Raw genomic sequence first — 24,096 nt, 5'->3', positions numbered from 1 at the left:
TAGAGGCCAGCCCAGGTCCCAGCATGTGGAGCAAGCTCTACACATATCAGGACTATATCAGAACTGACCCTCCCAGTGCCAGAGAGCAACCATTGATAAAGGCGGACCAGATCCAAGTATGGTGCTTAATTAGCAATGCCTGTGGAAAGGGTGAGGCAACTGAATGTGTACAGCTACCAACAGGAGGAATATATTGCAAACCAAGATCAGGCGTGCATAGCATGGTGGTGACCGGCCACCAGACATTTGCAGCATAACTACAACCAAACAGAGAGAGAGGGGAGCCAGCACGATCTGAAAATGGCATGCATCATATAAAAAGTGCAAATTCACAGATTTATTCCAACTGTACTGTAATATAAATGAGATTTTTAGCAAATAAATGATCAATTCTTTGAGCCACCCCTGCCAACGTCACGGCAAATCTCAATAGGGGGGTCCTACTCTATATTCTGTATTTCATGTGCCATGCTGCCTCCTAGATAAAGTTAAAAGCAGAACCATAATGAAGCACACATACCTGTAACCTGTATATATAACCGCTTCTATGTTGCAAAAGAGGCACTTGTGGATAGAGGCCAGCCCAGGTCCCAGCATGTGGAGCAAGCTCTATACATACCAGGACTATATCAGAACTGACCCTCCCAGTGCCAGAGAGCAACCATTGATAAAGGCGGACCAGATCCAAGTATGGTGCTTAATTAGCAATGCCTGTGGAAAGGGTGAGGCAACTGAATGTGTACAGCTACCAACAGGAGGAATGCTACAAATCTGGTGTCTGACCAACACCATACCATGCACGCCTGATCTTGGTTTGCAATATATTCCTCCTGTTGGTAGCTGTTCAGACTCAGTTACCTCACCCCTTTCCACAGGCAATGCTAATTAAGCACCATTCTTGGATCTGGTCCGCCTTTATCAATGGTTGCTGTTTGACACTGGGAGGATCAGTTCTGATATAGTCCTGGTATGTGTAGGGCTTGCTCCACATGCTGGGACCTGGGCTGGTCTCTATCCACAAGTGCCTTTTTGCAACATAGAAGCGGCTATATACAGGTTACAGGTATGTGTGCTCTATTATGGTTCTGCTTTTAACTTTATCTAGGAGGCCGCATGGCACATGAAATACAGAATGTAGAGTAGGACCCCCCTATTGAGATTTGCCGTGACGTTGGCAGGGGTGGCTCAAAAAATTGATCAATTATTTGCTAAAAATCTCATTTTTTTATCATAGTACAGGTGGAATAAATTTGTGAATTTTCACTTTTTATTTGATGCATGCCAATTTCAGATCGTGCTGGCTCCCTTTTTTTCTCTGATAATAGTAATAGTAATAATAATAGTAATAATAATACTGATAATAATTATAGTAATAATAATAATACTGATGATAATAATAGTAATAATAATACTGATAATAATAGTAATAATAATAATAATAATAATAAAAAAATCAATCACAGGATCCAGGCTTAGACCCCCTTCCCTTTTTATATCATTTGTTGGTGAGATCTGCTGGAGATCTATTGCTGTGAATCTCATTGATGAGGTTTGTGGTGACTGTGGGTAGAGGAACCATCAGATCCTTAATTGATAAGTTGCCTCCTTCTCCTTACAAGGGTCCCATACCCGAGACATATCCTACCACCCTGCATGGCACCAAACTATAGCTGTTCACTGGGTATCCTGCTATTTTGGGGCATCGGTTGCTGAGGGCCCAGACTGAGAAAAAACAATCTACAAAATGGGTATAAAGAGATAAAGTAATGTCCACATTCACGTGTGAGCAGATATTGGGGTAGGTTTGGAATAAGAGGGTCCTCGGAACTTGATATAGAGAATCTAATAACAAAATGAAAGAACAGAGCAGATTTCGGGGTGTTGGATTGATATAAGGCAGCGATATCCGGTCACCTCGGGTTATGGGACACCGAGACGGGACACATGGCAGACGTGAGGTAGCCGGGATGATTAATGCTCCCTGCACAGTGATGGCTGCAGCCACAGGATTGCAAAAGTGATGAGAAATATCCCAGCAATGTGGAAAGTGTCCGCTCAGTCTGTAGCAATGACCAGTGATTCAGAGCCCCCATAAAGATGGCCGTGTGCACTGCACTGACCCTGCACAGATTGTATCATCAAATGTTCTGCAACGTCTAACTCTTAAAAATGGTGAACGTGGGTTAAAAAAATGCTAAAATCAAAAATGCCCTTTACTTTTCTTTAATAGTATTTGTAAAATGTCACATTCAGATCTTGTGCAAAAATGATATCTGACTTAGGCTACTTTCACACATCAGTTTTCTGTATTCAGGCACAGTCCCTTTTTTTCCTGATCCAACGGATCCTGAAAAAAAAGTGAAAACCGTATCCACCGGATCCGTTTTTTAACGGATCCGTTATGCCGGATCCGTTAAAAAACGGATCCGGTGGATACGGTTTGCATCCGTTTTTGCATCCTTTTCGTCCGTTTTTTGGCTGGATCCGTTTTGTTAATTACATTGGAGCATGCTCAGTTTAGAAAAACGGATCCGGCGGCCGCATCCGTTTTTTACCGCATTACGCCGGATCCGGCGTCCATAGGCTTCTATTGTAAAACACGCCGTATTGCGCCGGATCCGGCGCGATGCGTTTTTTTTGCCGGACAAAAAAACGTTGCAAGCTACGTTGCCTCCGGCCGCCGCTTTAACTAATTTTGCCGCATCCGGAAAAAAACGGATGCAACGCAAAGCCATCCGGTACAATCCGGTACCAATGCAAGTCTATGGGGAAAAAACGGATGCGGTACCGGATCCGTTTTACCCGTTTTTTTCCGGATTGTACCTGATGGCAAAAAACTGATGTGTGAAAGTAGCCTTACACAAAAACGAATCCAAAGGCTACTTTCACACATCAGTTTTCTGCATTCAGGCACAATCCTTTTTTTTCCTGATCCAACAGATCCGGCAAAAAATGTAAAAACCGTATCCTCCAGATCCGTTTTTTAACGGATCCGTTATGCCGGATGCGTAAAAACAACGGATCCGTTTTTGCATCCGTTTTTGCATCCGTTTTTGCATCCGTTTTGTCCGTTTTTTTTTTTTTTGTTTTTTTTTGCTGGATCCGTTTTTTCAATACATTGGAGCATGCTCAGTTTACAAAAACGGATACGGCAGCCGCATCCGTTTTTTGCTGCATTACACCAGATCCAGCGTCCATAGGCTTCCATTGTAAAACACGCCGTGTCGCGCCGGATCCGTTGCATAGGTTTCACAGCCGGATTGAGCCGCACTGCTCAAACCGGATGTGTGAAAGTAGCCAAAGAGGGGCTGGAGGGGCGCGGAGGACTGCAGAAAAAACAAATTAATACTGCATCAGTTTTTCACACATCCGGTTTTTGGGGTGCGGCACAACACGGCGCTCTGCAGAAAAAACGCAACTGTTTTTTTTTTTTTTTGCCGACAATTGCGTTTTTCCCGCATAGACTTGCATTAGCGCCATATTGAGCCGCATGGCCTTGCGTTGCATCCGTTTTTTGCCAGATTCGGCATATTTAGCTTATGCGGCGGCCGGATAGAACGTTGCCTGGCACGTTTTGTGTGCGGCAAAAAAACCGCATCGCGATGCGGCGTGATTCACAATGCAAGCCTATGGACGCCGGATGCGTTTTTTGCCGCAGGACGCTGCATCCGGCATCCATAGCCTTACATTTTTTTGTACTGCGCATGCTCAGTATCAAGCCGCATCCGTCAAAAACCGGACGGGCCGCACGGAAAAACTTATGCAACGGATCCGTTTTTTTCGCTGCATCCGTTGCATAGGTTTCTGAGCCGGATTGTGCCGCACTGCAAAAAATGGATGTGTGAAAGCAGCTTCAAACATCTGAACGGGCAAAGACAAACCGAAAAAACTAACAAACCAGCAGAAAATAGACTTCAAAATAAGAACTGAAACTAAAAATGCAATTGCAATCATATCGCTGCCTTTGTGTTTCAATTCCTCACCATTTGTAAGATCTCCGCATCCTGTAAGTGAATGGAATCATTGTTTATACACAAAAAATTAAAAACCTAAACCAACTTAATATTCTCCCAGCTGACATCCCACAGACGGATATTGGGAGAGTGATTCTGCTGCAGATGGATTGAGCTTTCTAGACTGGATACAATTGTAACGACCCCTCAGCTGTGAGAGTATTTGGTTTTCTTTGTACACCCCTCATACTTTGTAGGGCTATTTTGGGATCGTCGGTCTCGGTTGTTTTTTGGGAGTGGTGCTGTTACGTGTTGTGCTCCCCATGTGTCTGCGCTGGAACGTCCGCGTGACGAGGTGATGAGTCCTGTGGGTGCAGGCGTGGGTCCGATTGTTGCCATATTCCAAGGAAGGATTCCTTTTTTGCCAGTGGAAACTTCTCATTATGGGGGTGTGGGGTGGATCCTCCTCAGACGTTTTGTGCCTTGGAACATGGAACTGGGTTCAGAAATGGTGGAAAATGAGTGAAATCTCTCTAAGGAGCTCGGGATAAATGAATCCGGGAATCAAAGCGGATTTATCTCTATAATGAGCACAAATGTGACAACTCCTGACTATTGCGACTCATTATTCCGAGCAGAGCTGCGTACATACAGGGGCATTATGGGAACTGTGGCATAAGGGGGTCCGACACAGAGTTCACATGGTGCAGTCACGTTATGATTGGTTTTGCAGTGATTTTCCCAAAATGCTGTAAAATGCAGTGATTCTGCTACAAAGACATCAGTTATTTTTTTTTGTAGCTTTTTTTTTAAAATTTCATGTGAGATCAGGGGCCGTAGCTATAATAGCAGCAGGGGCTCTAATCGCACCCGAGACCTGGAGCCTAAGGGGGTCCAATATATTCCTCTGCCCCCAAGAAGAAAACTATTCATATTAAAGATCTGTGATAGTTGGGGGCACCGTTGGAAATTTTGCATTGGGGTCCACAAGCTTCAAGTTACACCAGTGTGTGATACTGTAGCAATGAATGCAAGCCTTTGCTGAGTGATACTGTCTGCTGAGCTGTGTATCTAACCATATAACGTGCAATACCATGTGATAACCTGTGTATCTAATCCTCTCCTGTGTGATACTGTCTGCTGAGCTGTGTATCTAACCATATAACGTGCAATACCATGTGATAACCTGTGTATCTAATCCTCTCCTGTGTGATACTGTCTGCTGAGCTGTGTATCTAATCCTCTCCTGTGTGATACAGTCTGCTGAGCTGTGTATCTAATCCTATCCTGTGTGATACTGTCTGCTGAGCTGTGTATCTAATCCTATCCTGCGTGATACTGTCTGCTGAGCCGTGTATCTAATCCTCTCCTGTGTGATACAGTCTGCTGAGCTGTGTATCTAATCCTATGCTGTGTGACACTGTCTGCTGAGCTGTGTATCTAATCCTATCCTGCGTGATACTGTCTGCTGAGCCGTGTATCTAATCCTCTCCTGTGTGATACAGTCTGCTGAGCTGTGTATCTAATCCTCTCCTGTGTGATATTATCTGATAAGCCAGTGTATCTAAGCTGATGGGTGATACAGTCTCAGCGCACCTCTACACTCTCATCATTAATGATGCAGATGACTATTTCTGGCCGGATCTCGTGGACATTATTATCGGCTTTTTCTTGTAATTTGCTGAAGCTCTGAAATATTTACTTCTATTTTTTTTCTTGTTGTTTATTTCCCGTGAAAGTGAATCACAATCTCGTGCAGTCGGTGGCTTGTGACGTCCGGGACTAAAAATAAAGCAGATTGCGAGACTTTGTACAACCTGTAGAGGGCGCCACTGACATCCGGAATGTTTTCACAATATTGTGCAGATACATAATGTCCTGGACGTTCTGTCTCCGGAGAAGCTTCACTTTGGCCCCTTTCACACATAAGTTTTTTTGTCATCGGTCACAATCCATTTTGTGACTGATGCGATGGATCTAGCGCAGATTGTGGTAAAACTGATGCGACGGATGCAGTAAAAAAATGGATCCCCCGTATAAAAACTTTTTCTGACCAGAATGGAATTTACACATCTGAGCATGCTCAGTTACAAAAAAACGGATCCAGTGCCGGAATCCGTCATTTGACGGATTGCGACGGATCCTGCACCCATAGGCTTCCATTATAACAAACGACGGATGACGACGGACCCGTCGCTGTCCGTTTTTTCGATGCACACAAAAAACGTTTCGATGGACATCGGCTCTGTCGGCCGGACAAACATTTTTCGACGTATCCGTTGCAATCCATCACTAATGCAAGTCAATGGGAAAAAATGGATCCAGCGTTGGATGCATTTTTTTCACAAAACGACAGATTACAACTGATGGCAAAATCTGATGTGTGAAAGGGGCCTTACAGGAGCCCAAACTAAGGCTGTCAAATCTGATTCACTGCACAGCCACTGTTCCCTGTTATCAGCTGTTTCAGGCTGGGGGAGGCGGATTATAGTGTCCATTAATAGAACCTCCAGGATCATTACTTTATATCATATAATTCCAGAGCTGATGCATTCTGATAATACCCCTCGGGGGTGGCACATCATTATGGGGTCCTCTTCAGGTATATGACACGCCAACAATGCCAAAGAGCTGGAAAAAGGACCCCTGTCCCCCACCTCGCACCTACAAGAGGATCTGCTTTTACATCTGTGTCCCATGGTGTGGAAGGAATCATTTGGCCCCCACTGGGCTGGAGGGGCCCCTCGGAATAGCGGAGGGTAAAACATATTTTCCAGCCTCCTGATTGGCCCTTTGAGAAGTAATGAAGTGTTTATGTTATTAAAGCTGAAGATGATTAGACTAGTTCAGTTTTTCGCCATTTTTTATATCTCTGCTTGCAGTCAGGGAATAAAAATAAATCTTCTTTTTTTTTTTTTTTGCATTCAGAGGCTAAAACATTGCACGGCCCTTACACTTGTTACAATTGTATCCGGTCTTCACAATCCTCAGAGGCGAATACTCCGACAGCGTCCCCTGTGCTGATAGTTTGTTACACAAATGTATCCATCTGATTTAGCTCTGAAACTATTGTCTGGACGGGATATAATGATACAAATCTATAAATAATCTGCAGCTTTGCAAACTTTGCTTCTTTTCTGTAGAAACCAATTCACATGATGATCTCTCCTCCAGTCACATCCAGCGCTAGATAATGGAGCAGTGACTTGTGGGAGCTCAGGTGATGGCCACGTCCAGGCTCCGTGGTCACACGTCACTGGTGGAATCCAGTGGGAAGTTTCCTTTTTTTATTCATGGGCGACCTGTAAAATCTGTAACATAGTTTTTAATGTGAATGAAGAAAATCACTGAAAATTGCTGCAAAAAAAGAAAGTAGAAATGCTGAAAAAGCTTGGAATTACAAGTGAAGTGACCTTTTCAAATTTTACATTTTTTTTTCCTTCTAGCCAATCAGCACCGAGAGCCCACAGAAGCATGTAGACACGACAGCGAGTATACCGGTAATGTATCTCTCTAATCTTATGCCTATTTATTATTATTATTATTATTATTATTATTATTATTATTATTACTTAGACATTTCCACTTCATAAAATCTATGAATTTCACTAGAATTTGTCATTAGTTTATTATTGAGGTCTGAGCCCCCACTGATCGGATGAGGGGGCTGCAATTGTGGTTTAGGGCCGCGCCCCTTATATTGTGACAAGCTCCAGAGCCTCTTCATTCTCAGGATCGCCGGTCGGACGCCCTCTGATTAGAGAGCGATGGAAATGCAATTTGAACGGGTACTTTTATCTCAAACATTTGTTGCATATCCTCAGGACCCCCACCTGTTGTGAGAATGGTGGTCCCTATGACTTCATCCGCACATCTGTATATGTGATGCACTGAGCGGATGAGGCTCTCTGGACTCTTAACACAACATCTACATGGATATACAGCGGTGAAATAAGTATTGAACACGTCACCAATTTCTAAGTAAATACATTTCCAAAGGTGCTATTCACATGAATGTCTCACCAGATGTCTGTAACCTCCCATCCAATCCACACAGGCAAAGAAATCAAATCATTGATGATCATAAATGTAGTGATGTGTAATAATGAGAAATGACACAGGGAAAAGTATTAAACACGTTATTGAAATGTATTTAATACTTTGTATAAAAGCCTTTGTTGCTGCTGAATCTTCCAGACGCTTCCTGTATGGAGACACTGGTCGCCTGCATTGCTCAGATGGATTTTGGTCCCTTCTTCCGCACACACTCCTCACATCCTGTATGGAGACACTAGTCTCCTGCATTGCTCAGGTGGATTTTGGCCCATTCTTCCGCACACACTCCTCACATCCTGTATGGAGACACTAGTCGCCTGCATTGCTCAGGTGGATTTTGGCCCATTCTTCCGCACACACACTCCTCACATCCTGTATGGAGACACTAGTCGCCTGCATTGCTCAGGTGGATTTTGGCCCATTCTTCTGCACACACTCCTCACATCCTGTATGGAGACACTAGTCGCCTGCATTGCTCAGGTGGATTTTGGCCCATTCCTCCGCACACACTCCTCACATCCTGTATGGAGACACTAGTCGCCTGCATTGCTCAGGTGGATTTTGGCCCATTCTCCCGCACACATTCCTCACATCCTGTATGGAGACACTAGTCGCCTGCATTGCTCAGGTGGATTTTGGCCCATTCTTCTGCACACACTCCTCACATCCTGTATGGAGACACTAGTCGTCTGCATTGCTCAGGTGGATTTTGGCCCATTCTTCTGCACACACTCCTCACATCCTGTATGGAGACACTAGTCGCCTGCATTGCTCAGGTGGGATTTTGGCCCAATCTTCCGCACACACTCCTCACATCCTGTATGGAGACACTAGTCACCTGCATTGCTCAGGTGGATTTTGGCCCATTCTTCCGCGCACACACTCCTCACATCCTGTATGGAGACACTAGTCGCCGGCATTGCTCAGGTGGATTTTGGCCCATTCTTCCACACACACTCCTCACATCCTGTATGGAGACACTAGTCGCCTGCATTGCTCAGGTGGGATTTTGGCCCATTCTTCCACACACACTCGTCACATCCTGTATGGAGACACTAGTCGCCTGCATTGCTCAGGTGGATTTTGGTCCATTCTTCCGCACACACTCCTCACATCCTGTATGGAGACACTAGTCGCCTGCATTGCTCAGGTGGATTTTGGTCCATTCTTCCATACACACTCCTCACATCCTGTATGGAGACACTAGTCGTCTGCATTGCTCAGGTGGATTTTGGTCCCTTCTTCCGCACACACTCCTCACATCCTGTATGGAGACACTAGTCGTCTGCATTGCTCAGGTGGATTTTGGTCCATTCTTCTGCACATACTCCTCACATCCTGTATGGAGACACTAGTCGCCTGCATTGCTCAGGTGGATTTTGGCCCATTCTTCTGCACACACTCCTCACATCCTGTATGGAGACACTAGTCACCTGCATTGCTCAGGTGGATTTTGGCCCATTCCTCCACACACACTCCTCACATCCTGTATGGAGACACTAGTCACCTGCATTGCTCAGGTGGATTTTGGCCCATTCTTCCACACACACTCCTCACATCCTGTATGGAGACACTAGTCGCCTGCATTGCTCAGGTGGATTTTGGTCCATTCTTCCGCACACACTCCTCACATCCTGTATGGAGACACTAGTCGCCTGCATTGCTCAGGTGGATTTTGGTCCATTCTTCCATACACACTCCTCACATCCTGTATGGAGACACTAGTCACCTGCATTGCTCAGGTGGATTTTGGCCCATTCTTCCGCGCACACACTCCTCACATCCTGTATGGAGACACTAGTCGCCGGCATTGCTCAGGTGGATTTTGGCCCATTCTTCCACACACACTCCTCACATCCTGTATGGAGACACTAGTCGCCTGCATTGCTCAGGTGGATTTTGGTCCATTCTTCCGCACACACTCCTCACATCCTGTAAGGAGACACTGGTCACCTGCATTGCTCAGGTGGATTTTGGCCCATTCTTCCACACACACTCCTCACATCCTGTAAGGAGACACTGGTCACCTGCATTGCTCAGGTGGATTTTGGTCCATTCTTCCATACACACTCCTCACATCCTGTATGGAGACACTAGTCGTCTGCATTGCTCAGGTGGATTTTGGTCCCTTCTTCCGCACACACTCCTCACATCCTGTATGGAGACACTAGTCGTCTGCATTGCTCAGGTGGATTTTGGTCCATTCTTCTGCACATACTCCTCACATCCCGTATAGAGACACTAGTCACCTGCATTGCTCAGGTGGATTTTGGTCCATTCCTCCGCACACACTCCTCACATCCTGTATGGAGACACTAGTCGTCTGCATTGCTCAGGTGGATTTTGTCCATTCTTCCGCACACACTCCTCACATCCTGTATGGAGACACTAGTCGCCTGCATTGCTCAGCTGGATTTTGAGTCCATTCTTCCGCACACACTCCTCACATCCTGTATGGAGACACTAGTCGTCTGCATTGCTCAGGTGGATTTTGGTCCATTCTTCCGCACACACTCCTCACATCCTGTATGGAGACACTGGTCGCCTGCATTGCTCAGGTGGATTTTGGTTCATTCTTCTGCACACACTCCTCACATCCTGTATGGAGACACTAGTCGTCTGCATTGCTCAGGTGGATTTTGCCCATTCTTCCGCACACACTCCTCACATCCTGTATGGAGACACTAGTCACCTGCATTGCTCAGGTGGATTTTGGTCCCTTCTTCCGCACACACACTCCTCACATCCTGTATGGAGACACTAGTCTCCTGCATTGCTCAGGTGGATTTTGTCCATTCTTCTGCACACACTCCTCACATCCTGTATGGAGACACTAGTCACCTGCATTGCTCAGGTGGATTTTGTCCATTCTTCCACACACACTCCTCACATCCTGTATGGAGACACTAGTCGTCTGCATTGCTCAGGTGGATTTTGGCCCATTCTTCTGCACACACTCCTCACATCCTGTATAGAGACAATAGTCACCTGCATTGCTCAGGTGGATTTTGGTCCATTCCTCCGCACACACTCCTCACATCCTGTATGGAGACACTAGTCGTCTGCATTGCTCAGGTGGATTTTGTCCATTCTTCCGCACACACTCCTCACATCTATATGGAGACACTAGTCGTCTGCATTGCTCAGGTGGATTTTGTCCATTCCTCCGCACACACACTCCTCACATCCTGTATGGAGACACTAGTCGCCTGCATTGCTCAGGTGGATTTTGGTCCATTCTTCCGCACACACTCCTCACATCCTGTATGGAGACACTGGTCACCTGCATTGCTCAGGTGGATTTTGGCCCATTCTTCCGCACACACTCCTCACATCCTGTATGGAGACACTGGTCACCTGCATTGCTCAGGTGGATTTTGGCCCATTCTTCTGCACACACTCCTCACATCCTGTATGGAGACACTAGTCGCCTGCATTGCTCAGGTGGATTTTGGCCCATTCTTCCGCACACACTCTCACATCCTGTATGGAGACACTAGTCGCCTGCATTGCTCAGGTGGATTTTGGCCCATTCTTCCGCACACACTCCTCACATCCTGCAGGTCCCGGCTCCTTCTATGACCTCTCAGCTTTAGTTCCTTCCAGACATTTTCTATTGGATTCAGCTCTGGTGATCGGCTCGGCCATTCTAGCAGATTTATCTTCTTTCTCTGACACCAGTTGGTAGTCTCCTTCGCCGTGTGTTTGGTATCATTGTCTTGTGAAATGTCCTCCCTCGTTTCATCTTCATCCTCCTGGTAGATGGCAGCAGATGTTTATCAGGAATGTCTCAGTACATTTGTCCATTCATCCTTACTTCAGTTATACGAAGTTTGCCAGTGCCGTCTGCTGAAAAACAGCTGCACACCATGATGTCCCCACCTCCACACTTCACTGCTGTTGGTGTATTTTGGTGTTTTGCCTTTTGGCCTCCAGACATAGTGTGTATTATGGCCTCCAAAGAGTTCAGTTTTGGTCTCATCTGACCAGACTATATTCTCCCAGTATTTCTCAAACTTGTCTACATGTTGTTGAGTATATTTTAAATGCTCTTGAACCTACTTTCTGTTCATTAATGGAGTCTTGCATAGTGAGCGTGCATACAGGAGCGTGCATACAGGAGCGTGCATACAGGAGCGTGCATAGAGGAGCGTGCATACAGGCAATGGAGGGGGAGTGCATTACTTATGTTATCTGTGAAATAATTGTACCTACTGATTCCAGGTATTTCTGTAGATATCCTCAGGTGATTCTTGGCTCTTGGATAACTCTTCTGATAATTCTTTTCACTCCTTTGTCTGAAATATGGCGGGGAGCACCTGGTTGTGGTCAGTTTATGGTGAAACGATGTTCTTTCCAACCAATGCCATCAGCCTGTTTTGCAACAATAAGGTTGTGAAGGTCTTGAGACAGCTCACTGGTTTTACCCACCATGAGATGTTTCTTGTGTGGCTCCTTGGTAATGAGACCTTTTTATCTTCCATCAGTTGAACCAGTTGATATCATTTTTCACTAAGTGTCAGAATTGCTTTCTACTGATAGATTTCAGTTGATGTCTGGACTTTCCGTGACTTTTTCACCTCACTTTATTCATGTGTACAATACTTTTTTCTCTTATTATTTCTCATTATTACAAATCACTAAATTTATGGACATCTATGTTGATCTATGGTGTGATCTCTTTACCTGTGTGGATTGGATGGGTTGTTACGAACATCTGGTGATATATCGCTTAAGTTGCTATTGACATAAATGTATCTACTTAGAAAATTGGTGACGTGTTCAATACTTAAGGTATCAAGAGAGCCCCTTTAAGAAAATCTGAGTGTCAGCCCCTGTAGAAGCCATTATGGGGGATATATTGGTTGTCCTTCAGCTTTCCCAGAAACACATCAAAAAGTAACATAATACAACTTTTGACATGACACAAAGTCTTTAAGAATCTGGAATTTTCTAGCACATTTTCCAGCTGATTTAAAAAAATAGCTAAGATTTTTCTCTGCTCCTATGTCTAGCCGTGACGCCCGGGCAGCGAAGTGTTAATGGGGCTGCTGTGCACATCAGCTGATAACAGCCTGACCCTTTGCAGGGAGCAGTGCACATTGCAGGGAGGAGATCTGCTGCTCGCCTTAAGATCCCTTCTCCTTATAGTCACAAACGTTCCTCTCCTACTATTAATTGCAATAATAATGGCACCCCTGACATAAGGTCGGTGGACAGTGGGGGGCACAGGACAACACTGCATCGAAGGGTTAATTAGGATTTTGGCGATTTTCGGAACTTGCCGACATGAAGTCGTGGAAACGTCTGGTGAGAACTCTCAGCTTTTCTCAGGTAAGTCTCCAGCAGAATGCATTCATCTGATGAAGGACACAATGCAGGTCTGGGCTGAAAGCACTTAAAGGGATATTCCATAATATCATTTAAAGGGGTGCTGTAATTAGTCCTGATTTCTGGAAATTTAAAATTATCATAAAGAGTTCTCTATTTTGTTATATGACAATTCCTCGCCGTTTCTAAAAATCTTTGCTGCTGTCAGAAAATGAGAACATTCGTGTTTAAACCGTGAGGCTAAAAATCTCCCAGTTCTTCTTCATAACATTCATGAGAGCAAATCACAGCCACACAAATCTCCCAGCTTCTGGAAGTTTGTTACAATGTATCAGTCCAGAGTGCAGAGCGTTACAATGTATCAGTCTGGAGTGCAGAGCTTTACAATATATCACTCTGGAGTGCAGAGCGTTACAATGTATCACTCGGGAGTGCAGAGCGTTACAATGTATCAGTCTAGAGTGCAGAGCGTTACAATGTATCAGTCTGGAGTGCAGAACGTTACAATGTATCAGTCTGGAGTGCAGAGCGTTATAATGTATCAGTCTGGAGTGCAGAGCGTTACAATGTATCAGTCTAGAGTGCAGAGCGTTACAATGTATCAGTCTGGAGTGCAGAACGTTACAATGTATCAGTCTGGAGTGCAGAGTGTTACAATGTATCAGTCTAGAGTGCAGAGCGTTACAATGTATTAGTCTGGAGTGCAGAGTGTTACAATGTATCAGTCTGGAGTGCAGAGCGTTACAATGTATCAGTCTGGAGTGCAGAGCGTTACAATGTATCAGTCTGGAGTGCAGAGCGTTACAATGTATCAGTCTGGAGTGCAGAGTGTTACAATGTATCAGTCTGGAGTGCAGAGCGTTACAATGTATCAGTCTGGAGTGCAGAGCGTTACAATGTATCAGTCTGGAGTGCAGAGCGTTACAATGTATCAGTCTGGAGTGCAGAGTGTTACAATGTATCAGTCTGGAGTGCAGAGCGTTACAATGTATCAGTCTGGAGTGCAGAGCGTTACAATGTATCAGTCTGGAGTGCAGAGCGTTACAATGTATCAGTCTAGAGTGCAGAGCGTTACAATGTATCAGTCTGGAGTGCAGAGCGTTACAATGTATCAGTCTGGAGTGCAGAGCGTTACAATGTATCAGTCTGGAGTGCAGAGTGTTACAATGTATCACTCTGGAGTACAGAGCGTTACAATGTATCAGTCTAGAGTGCAGAGCGTTACAATGTATCAGTCTGGAGTGCAGAGTGTTACAATGTATCACTCTGGAGTACAGAGCGTTACAATGTATCAGTCTAGAGTGCAGAGCGTTACAATGTATCAGTCTGGAGTGCAGAGCGTTACAATGTATCAGTCTGGAGTGCAGAGCGTTACAATGTATCAGTCTGGAGTGCAGAGCGTTACAATGTATCAGTCTGGAGTGCAGAGTGTTACAATGTATCACTCTGGAGTACAGAGCGTTACAATGTATCAGTCTAGAGTGCAGAGCGTTACAATGTATCAGTCTGGAGTGCAGAGCGTTACAATGTATCAGTCTGGAGTGCAGAGCGTTACAATGTATCAGTCTAGAGTGCAGAGCGTTACAATGTATCAGTCTGGAGTGCAGAGCGTTACAATGTATCAGTCTGGAGTGCAGAGCGTTACAATGTATCAGTCTGGAGTGCAGAGCGTTACAATGTATCAGTCTGGAGTGCAGAGTGTTACAATGTATCACTCTGGAGTACAGAGCGTTACAATGTATCAGTCTAGAGTGTAGAGCGTTACAATGTATCAGTCTGGAGTGCAGAGCGTTACAATGTATCAGTCTGGAGTGCAGAGTGTTACAATGTATCACTCTGGAGTACAGAGCGTTACAATGTATCAGTCTAGAGTGCAGAGCGTTACAATGTATCAGTCTGGAGTGCAGAGCGTTACAATGTATCAGTCTGGAGTGCAGAGTGTTACAATGTATCAGTCTGGAGTGCAGAGCGTTACAATGTATCAGTCTGGAGTGCAGAGTGTTACAATGTATCACTCTGGAGTACAGAGCGTTACAATGTATCAGTCTAGAGTGCAGAGCGTTACAATGTATCAGTCTGGAGTGCAGAGCGTTACAATGTATCAGTCTGGAGGGCAGAGCGTTACAATGTATCACTCTGGAGTACAGAGCGTTACAATGTATCAGTCTGGAGTGCAGAGCATTACAATGGATCAGTCTGGAGTGCAGAGCGGTACAATGTATCAGTCTGGAGTGCAGAGCATTACAATGTATCAGTCTGGAGTGCAGAGCGTTACAATGTATCAGTCTGGAGTGCAGAGCGTTACAATGTATCAGTCTGGAGTGCAGAGCGTTACAATGTATCAGTCTGGAGTGCAGAGCGTTACAATGTATCAGTCTGGAGTGCAGAGCGTTACAATGTATCAGTCTGGAGTGCAGAGCGTTACAATGTATCAGTCTGGAGTGCAGAGCGTTACATTTTCTGATACATTGTAGAAAACAGGAGGAAACACCAAACCTATAAGGTTCAGCACCAAAAGGGAACAGCTCATAAAGGATTACAGCAGGGCTTTATAATCTACAGGTAGAAACACAAATCAGTTTTCATTCACAGACAGCAAGCAGAGATCCTGAAATGACAGGGAATTGAACCACAGTGTAGAAAGGTGGGAGGACCCTTGATATGAGAATTATCCCCTGTCCTGTAATGTGTATGATGGATGATCCCCCCGCAGCGCACAGACGGGGGCAGGAAGGCAAATAATATTCTGTTCAGGAATTGCTAGTCCAGCCTTTCCCTCGTGTTCTGGTCAGAGCTGATCCTGCGCATGGTGCAATGTTTCTTGGCTCTGGATCTGACACTCGCCGGCGCCTGCACTTGTTTACACTGTAATCTATTCTTACTTCCTCTCGTGTCTTTGCCAAAGATTTAAAGCTGAATTCTCTGATAAAGTCACTAAACGCTCTAATATTATGTCCATAATGATAAATACACTCCGAGGCGGACAATAACCCCTAGTGTCTACTGTGCAGCTGCATGACATCTACGACTAACTGTTATCAGCCACCTACCTGCATCTATCTATCATGTATATTGCTATGGTGGTCTATGTGGTGGGATCACTGTAGCTTGGCTAAATGTGTCACACTAAAGGTGGCTTTACACACTGCAACATCGCAAACGACATCGCTGTAACGTCACCGGTTTTGTGACGTTACAGCGACCTCCCCAGCGACATTGCAGTGTGTGAAACACATCAGCTCCTGGCCCCTGCTGTGAAGTTGTGATCGCTACAAATCGTTCAGGACCATTCTTTGGTCCTTTGTTTCCCGCTGTGCAGCAAAGTCTCAGTGTGTAAAGGGGACTTAAAACACTGGAAACGAGCGATGTCTCCCAATGTCTGTCAATCACTATTCCCTGTCAGTCGGTCTCTCCCTCTCGGTCTCTATTCTCTCTCTGTCAGTTGGTCACTATCTCTGTCCCTCTCTCACAGTCTGTCGGTCATTTTCCCCTCCTCTCTCATACTCACCGATCCCCGAACCTCGGCGCGGCGCTGCACGGCTTTCTCACTGCTCCGGCGGCTTTTACTATTGTGAAAAAGCCGGCCGCTCAATAAACAATTTCGTATTCCCTGCTTTCCCTGCCCACCGGCGCCTATGATTGGTTGCAGTGAGACACGCCCCCCACGCTGAGTGACAGGTGTCTCACTGCACCCAATCACAGCGGCCGGTAGGCGTGTCTATACTGTGCAGTGAAATAATTAAATAATTTTAAAAAAACGGTGTGCGGTCCCCCCAATTTTAATACCAGCCAGATAAAGCCATACAGCTGAAGGCTGGTATTCTCAGGATTGGGAGCCCCACATTGTGGGGAGCCCCCCAGCCTAACAATATCAGTCAGCAGCCGCCCAGAATGGCCGCATCCATTAGATGCGACAGTTCTGGGACTGTACCCGGCTCTTCCCGATTTGCCCTGGTGCGTTGGCAAATCGGGGTAATAAGGAGTTATTGGCAGCCCATAGCTGCCACTAAATCCTAGATTAATCATGTCAGGCGTCTATGAGACACCTTCCATGATTAATCTGTAAATTACAGTAAATAAACACACACACCCTCATCACCAATTTAATCAGCCCGAAAAAGCCCTCCATGTCCGGCGTAATCCAGGATGGTCCAGCGTCGCATCCAGCTCTGCTGCATGGAGGTGACCGGAGCAGCAGAAGACACCGCCGCTCCTGTCAGCTCCACGCAGCTAATGAAGGCAATAGCGCGATCAGCTGAGCTGTCACTGAGGTTACCCGCTGTCACTGGATCGGCCACATTAGCAGATCCTGGGTGTTGGGACATTGAGGTGATGAATTGCCGAATAATCTTGTTACAAAATGTCTAATCTGTGATATTTGTGGTCTTTGTGGAAATGACAGCTGTGCGGGTCTAGAGCTCTCTCTTTGTCTCTCTTTTTTTTCTCTTTCCTTCTCTTTTTTCTTTTTTTCTCTGTCTTTCTCTCTTGCTTTCTCTTACTCTGTTTTTCTTTCTCGCTTTTTCTTTTTCTTTCTTTCTTTCTCTTGCTCCTTTCTCTTTTTCTTTCTCTTTCTTTCTCTCACTTATACTCTTTTTCTTTCTTTCTCTCTCGCTTTCTTTTTTTCTTTAGCTTTCTTTTTCTTTCTTTTTCTTTCTTTTTCTCTTGCTCCTTCTCTCTTTTTCTTTCTCTTTCTTTCTCTCTCTTATGCTCTTTTTTCTTTCTCTCTCTCATATTCTCTCTTTTTTTTCTTTCTCTTTCTCCCTCTCTCTTACACTCTCTTCTTTCTTTCTTTTTCTTTCTCACTTTGTCTCTTTTTTTCTCTTTCCTTCTCTCTTTTTTTGCTCTCTCACTCTCACTTTCTCTCTTTTCTCTGTCTTTTTTCTCTTTTTTTCTCTCTGTCTTTCTTTCTCTCACTTTCTTTTTCTTTTTCTCTCTCGCTTTATTTCTCTTGCTCCTTCTCTCTTTTTCTCTTTCTTTCTCTTGCTCATAGTCTTTCTCTCTCTCTCTTTTTTTCTTTTTCTTTCTCCCTCTATCTTACGCTCTCTCACTCTCTCTTCTATCTTTCTTTCTTTCTCTCTCTCTCTTTTTTTCTTTCTCTTTCTCTTGCTCATATTCTCTCTCTCTTTTTTTCTTTTTCTCGCTTTCTCCCTCTATTTTACACTCTCACTCTCCTCTTTCTCCCTCTCTCTTTCGCTCCTTTTCTCTCTATTAGATTACATGCGGTCTGTGCAATTTCCTGCGTGTATAATGAGTTGTCAGCCTGTCCTCTGTGTATCACCCCCGGGGTCTCACGTGTCATCTAATCACCTGAACCCTCTGTGTTCTCCGCAGGGCTCCACCAAGTCCTCCAGAAGTAGCCAGTCCCGCCGCAGACCATCCAGGTGAGGCTCACACTCACTTATATGTTGTTAACCACAGAAATCAGGACTGTGTAAGTTATGGAGACCGAAAAGTAAGAGCCCCCCCCCCAAATGAAGGCAGTAATCTATTATGATAATAATGACCTCGATTTATATAGCGCCAACATATTCCACAGCCATGTACAGTTCACAGGTACATGTACAATGTATCGGGGGTAATAATAAGAGCTGCACATTATAAATCTGTTCAGAAATGAGTGAGGGCTCCGATCTTATGTGGGGGCCCGAAATCTCAAGTGATTGGAATCAATTTTGTGATACACAGTTTAGTTTTCGTTAAAGTTTGATTTAATTTGGTTGAAGAATATTATTTACAAAATACTGAAAAATGGCTTCTAATAAATCTGTCGGTGTATCTTTCTACGTTTCTGTCTGTCGGTGTATCTTTCTACGTTTCTGTCTGTCGGTGTATCTTTCTACGTTTCTGTCTGTCAGTGTATCTTTCTACGTTTCTGTCTGTCAGTGTATCTTTCTACGTTTCTGTCTGTCGGTGTATCTTTCTACGTTTCTGTCTGTCAGTGTATCTTTCTACGTTTCTGTCTGTCAGTGTATCTTTCTACGTTTCTGTCTGTCAGTGTATCTTTCTACGTTTCTGTCTGTCTGTGTATCTTTCTATGTTTCTGTCGGTGTATCTTTCTACATTTCTGTCTGTCTGTGTATCTTTCTATGTTTCTGTCTGTCTGTGTATCTTTCTACGTTTCTGTCTCTGTGTATCTTTCTATGTTTCTGTCTGTCTGTGTATCTTTCTATGTTTCTGTCTGTCGGTGTATCTTTCTACGTTTCTGTCTCTGTGTATCTTTCTATGTTTCTGTCTGTCTGTGTATCTTTCTACGTTTCTGTCTGTCAGTGTATCTTTCTACGTTTCTGTCTCTGTGTATCTTTCTATGTTTCTGTCTGTCTGTGTATCTTTCTATGTTTCTGTCTGTCTGTGTATCTTTCTACGTTTCTCTGTGTATCTTTCTACGTTTCTGTCTCTGTGTATCTTTCTACGTTTCTCTCTGTCGGTGTATTTTTCTACGTTTCTGTCAGTGTATCCTTCTACGTTTCTGTCTGTCTGTGTATCTTTCCATGTTTCTGTCTCTGTGAATCTTTCTACGTTTCTGTCTCTGTGTATCTTTCTACGTTTCTGTCTCTGTGTATCTTTCTACGTTTCTGTCTCTGTGTATCTTTCTACGTTTCTGTCTTTGTGTATCTTTCTACGTTTCTGTCTTTGTGTATCTTTCTACGTTTCTGTCTTTGTGTATCTTTCTACGTTTCTGTCTCTGTGTATCTTTCTACGTTTCTGTCTGTGTATCTTTCTACGTTTCTGTCTCTGTGTATCTTTCTACGTTTCTGTCTCTGTGTATCTTTCTACGTTTCTGTCTCTGTGTATCTTTCTACGTTTCTGTCTGTGTATCTTTCTACGTTTCTGTCTCTGTGTATCTTTCTACGTTTCTGTCTCTGTGTATCTTTCTACGTTTCTCTCTGTCGGTGTATTTTTCTACGTTTCTGTCAGTGTATCCTTCTACGTTTCTGTCTGTCTGTGTATCTTTCCATGTTTCTGTCTCTGTGAATCTTTCTACGTTTCTGTCAGTGTATCTTTCTTCGTTTCTGTCTGTCAGTGTATCTTTCTACGTTTCTGTCTCTGTGTATCTTTCTACGTTTCTGTCTGTGTATCTTTCTACGTTTCTGTCTCTGTGTATCTTTCTACGTTTCTCTCTGTCGGTGTATTTTTCTACGTTTCTGTCAGTGTATCCTTCTACGTTTCTGTCTGTCTGTGTATCTTTCCATGTTTCTGTCTCTGTGAATCTTTCTACGTTTCTGTCTCTGTGTATCTTTCTACGTTTCTGTCTCTGTGTATCTTTCTACGTTTCTGTCTCTGTGTATCTTTCTACGTTTCTGTCTTTGTGTATCTTTCTACGTTTCTGTCTTTGTGTATCTTTCTACGTTTCTGTCTTTGTGTATCTTTCTACGTTTCTGTCTCTGTGTATCTTTCTACGTTTCTGTCTGTGTATCTTTCTACGTTTCTGTCTCTGTGTATCTTTCTACGTTTCTGTCTCTGTGTATCTTTCTACGTTTCTGTCTCTGTGTATCTTTCTACGTTTCTGTCTGTGTATCTTTCTACGTTTCTGTCTCTGTGTATCTTTCTACGTTTCTGTCTCTGTGTATCTTTCTACGTTTCTCTCTGTCGGTGTATTTTTCTACGTTTCTGTCAGTGTATCCTTCTACGTTTCTGTCTGTCTGTGTATCTTTCCATGTTTCTGTCTCTGTGAATCTTTCTACGTTTCTGTCAGTGTATCTTTCTTCGTTTCTGTCTGTCAGTGTATCTTTCTACGTTTCTGTCTCTGTGTATCTTTCTACGTTTCTGTCTGTGTATCTTTCTACGTTTCTGTCTTTGTGTATCTTTCTACGTTTCTGTCTGTGTATCTTTCTATGTTTCTGTCTGTCTGTGTATCTTTCTACGTTTCTGTCTGTCTGTGTATCTTTCTACGTTTCTGTCTCTGTGTATCTTTCTACGTTTCTGTCTGTGTATCTTTATACGTTTCTGTCTTTGTGTATCTTTCTACGTTTCTGTCTGTGTATCTTTCTATGTTTCTGTCTGTCTGTGTATCTATCCATGTTTCTGTCTGTCTGTGTATCTTTCTACGTTTCTGTCAGTGTATCTTTCTACGTTTCTGTCTGTCAGTGTATCTTTCTACGTTTCTGTCTGTCAGTGTATCTTTCTACGTTTCTGTCTTTCTGCGATGTTTGTCCGGTCTTCCCTTGTTGCACTTTCTCGGATCCATTCTTCCGTTAGGTCTCCAGCTTCTCAGCTCTTCTCCGTGCTCCTCTGATTTTCAACATCATGGCCCCTCATTGGCAGAGTGTCCTCAGATAGGAATAGAGCGCAGTTGGGGGTGTCGTGCCCTCTCACACAGACAGCTGCTTTCTGCCTTACCCCAATCTCCTAGAACATAGGGTGAGGCCGCTCACATACCTCGCATCACATGTGACACAGTAAAATCCAGCATAGAAATTTCCTGAGAACGACCAGAACTCGGGAGAGAAGAAGCCCATTTAGCTGCAGCTTCCACATGACTCCGCATCACGCCAGCTCTTGTTGTTTTGTAGAACATGTCTTTTTCCAGTGGTCACAAACAATATCTGGATTGCAAGGAAATATGATAACAATGTGGTAGTGTCAATCTCCACATAGAGAAGCCGAGGTCCTCTAGATTCACCATCTCCTATGGCTTCTGGAGGTTCCTCATCAGAACGTCTTCTTCTCACAGGAGCTTCAGCTTGATGCACACAATGGAGGACAGCTGTGAGTTGGATCTCACCTACATCACAGAACGGATCATCTCCGTCACCTTCTCTACAGGGACAGAAGAAGCCAACTTCTGCCGAAACCTGAAGGAGGTGGCACACATGCTGAAGTCCAAACATGGGGACAACTACTTGGTGAGTCCCTCTGAAGACATTACCACTAATGTCAGTCCTCTGTCACTCTCCTACACAATGTGACGTAATAATTTGTTACCAATGTCTTCTTCTGTTTCAGATCTTCAATTTGTCTGAGAGACGACATGACATCACCAAGTTACATTCAAAGGTGCGAAGGAAACTTGAGGACATGTAGTTATTAGGAAGCTTATTGATGGAGGTTGGGCCAGGTCATCTCAGTAGCAGGTAGACGTCACACTGACTCAATGTTCCAGCAAGTAGAGGTCATGGTGGCTTCATTTACAGCTTGTGGAGGATCATGTTGGCTAGGGGTCAGGTTGGGTCATATTATAAATATATAGAGGCTGTGGTTGCTTGGCTTCAAGGCTGGTGGAGTTTTTGTTGCACCAATGTTTACTGGTCGCATGTAGAAGCAATGTTATCTTAACGTGTTGAAAGGCACATTAGCCTATAAAGCTACAATAAAGCTGGAGGACACGAGAATATGGGAAGTCATATTGGCTTGTACTTGACATAGGTGGCTGGCTATTGGACCTCATGTTGGTTTATATAATAACTAGGTGTCGACTGTGATCATGAAGAAGATTGGTGGAGGCCATGTTGGCTTATAGAAGACTGGTGGAGGCCATGTTGGCTTATAGAAGACTGGTGGAGGCCATGTTGGCTTATAGAAGACTGGTGGAGGCCATGTTGGCTTATAGAAGATTGGTGGAGGCCATGTTGGCTTATAGAAGATTGGTGGAGGCCATGTTGGCTTATAGAAGATTGGTGGAGGCCATGTTGGCTTATAGAAGATTGGTGGAGGCCATGTTGGCTTATAGAAGACTGGTAGAGGCTTGGATTCTGTTGGTGAATTCCTACTGAGGGTTATCATATCATAGATATAATAGAATGTTAGAGCTGGAAGAGTCCTCCAGGGTCACCATATCCAACCCCCCCTGGGTTGTGGTGGCTTAGTATCAATGCTAGTGGAGGTCATATTGGCTTGTAATAGAGACAGATTGTGATATCTTGGTAGAGTTTCCTTGGCTTACACAATAGACTATTGGAGGCTGTGATCATGTAGCCGGCTTGTAGAGGTCATGTAGTCTTGTAGAGGCTGTTGATGGTCTTGTGGTTGCTGTTAGTTTATTGGCTTTTAGAGGCTGGTGCTGGTCATACTGACTTGCAGAGGTTGGTGGTGTTCATAATGAACAGCCGGAAGGGGTCATGTTGACTTGTAGAGGCTGGTGGTTCTCCTCTGTGACACTAGAGGCTATTAAAGTTCTTATTGGCTTGTAGAGGTTGGAGGTGGTCATGTTGGATTGTAGTATGGATAGACTGTGTCTGGTTGTTGAAAGAATGGAGAGACTGGGGGTGGTCATGTTGGCAAGTATATTAACTTTTAGAGGCTGGTGGAGTTAGTGTTGGCTTGCAGAGGTTGGTGGTGGTCAAGTTGACATGTGAAGGCTAACGGATGTTGTGGTGACTTGTGTAGGCTGGTTGTGGTGACTTTTTCTTGTAGAAGCTGGTGGGGTAATGTTGGGTTGTAGAAGCTGGTATGGGTAATGTTGTGTTGTTGAAGCTGGTGGGGGTAATGTTGGGTTGTAGAGGTTGGTGAGGGTAATGTTGGCTTGTAGAAGCTGGTGGGGGTAATGTTGGCTTGTAGAAGCTGGTGGGGGTAATGTTGGCTTGTAGAAGCTGGTGGGGGTAATGTTGGCTTGTAGAAGCTGGTGGGGGTAATGTTGGCTTGTAGAAGCATGTGGGGGTAATGTTGGGTTGTAGAAGCTGGTATGGGTAATGTTGTGTTGTAGAAGCTGGTGGGAGTAATGTTGGGTTGTAGAGGCTGGTGAGGGTAATGTTGGCTTGTAGAAGCTGGTGGGGGTAATGTTGGCTTGTAGAAGCTGGTGGGGGTAATGTTGGCTTGTAGA

The 24,096-nt window shown here is 44.4% G+C and overlaps 1 protein-coding gene across 13 annotated transcripts in view; it reads left to right on the top strand.

Moving 5' to 3' along the window:
• The window catches only part of TNS1 (tensin 1), a 483,060-nt gene that overhangs the window by 332,872 nt on the left and 126,092 nt on the right, over window positions 1-24,096 (top strand). For all 13 annotated transcript variants that reach the window (XM_075317053.1, XM_075317048.1, XM_075317047.1 and 10 more), the window contains 4 exons: window positions 7,400-7,453; window positions 18,672-18,721; window positions 22,012-22,183; window positions 22,284-22,334. In XM_075317053.1, the coding sequence (XP_075173168.1) occupies window positions 7,400-7,453; window positions 18,672-18,721; window positions 22,012-22,183; window positions 22,284-22,334 (327 nt within the window). The remainder of the gene's footprint in view (window positions 1-7,399; window positions 7,454-18,671; window positions 18,722-22,011; window positions 22,184-22,283; window positions 22,335-24,096) is intronic.

The sequence above is a fragment of the Anomaloglossus baeobatrachus genome, chromosome 7 (genome assembly GCF_048569485.1).
Source record: "Anomaloglossus baeobatrachus isolate aAnoBae1 chromosome 7, aAnoBae1.hap1, whole genome shotgun sequence".
NCBI classification, from domain to species: Eukaryota; Metazoa; Chordata; class Amphibia; order Anura; family Aromobatidae; genus Anomaloglossus; species Anomaloglossus baeobatrachus.
The sequence above is the reverse complement of the archived record's forward strand: the minus strand, read 5'-3'. Positions and strand labels throughout refer to the sequence as shown.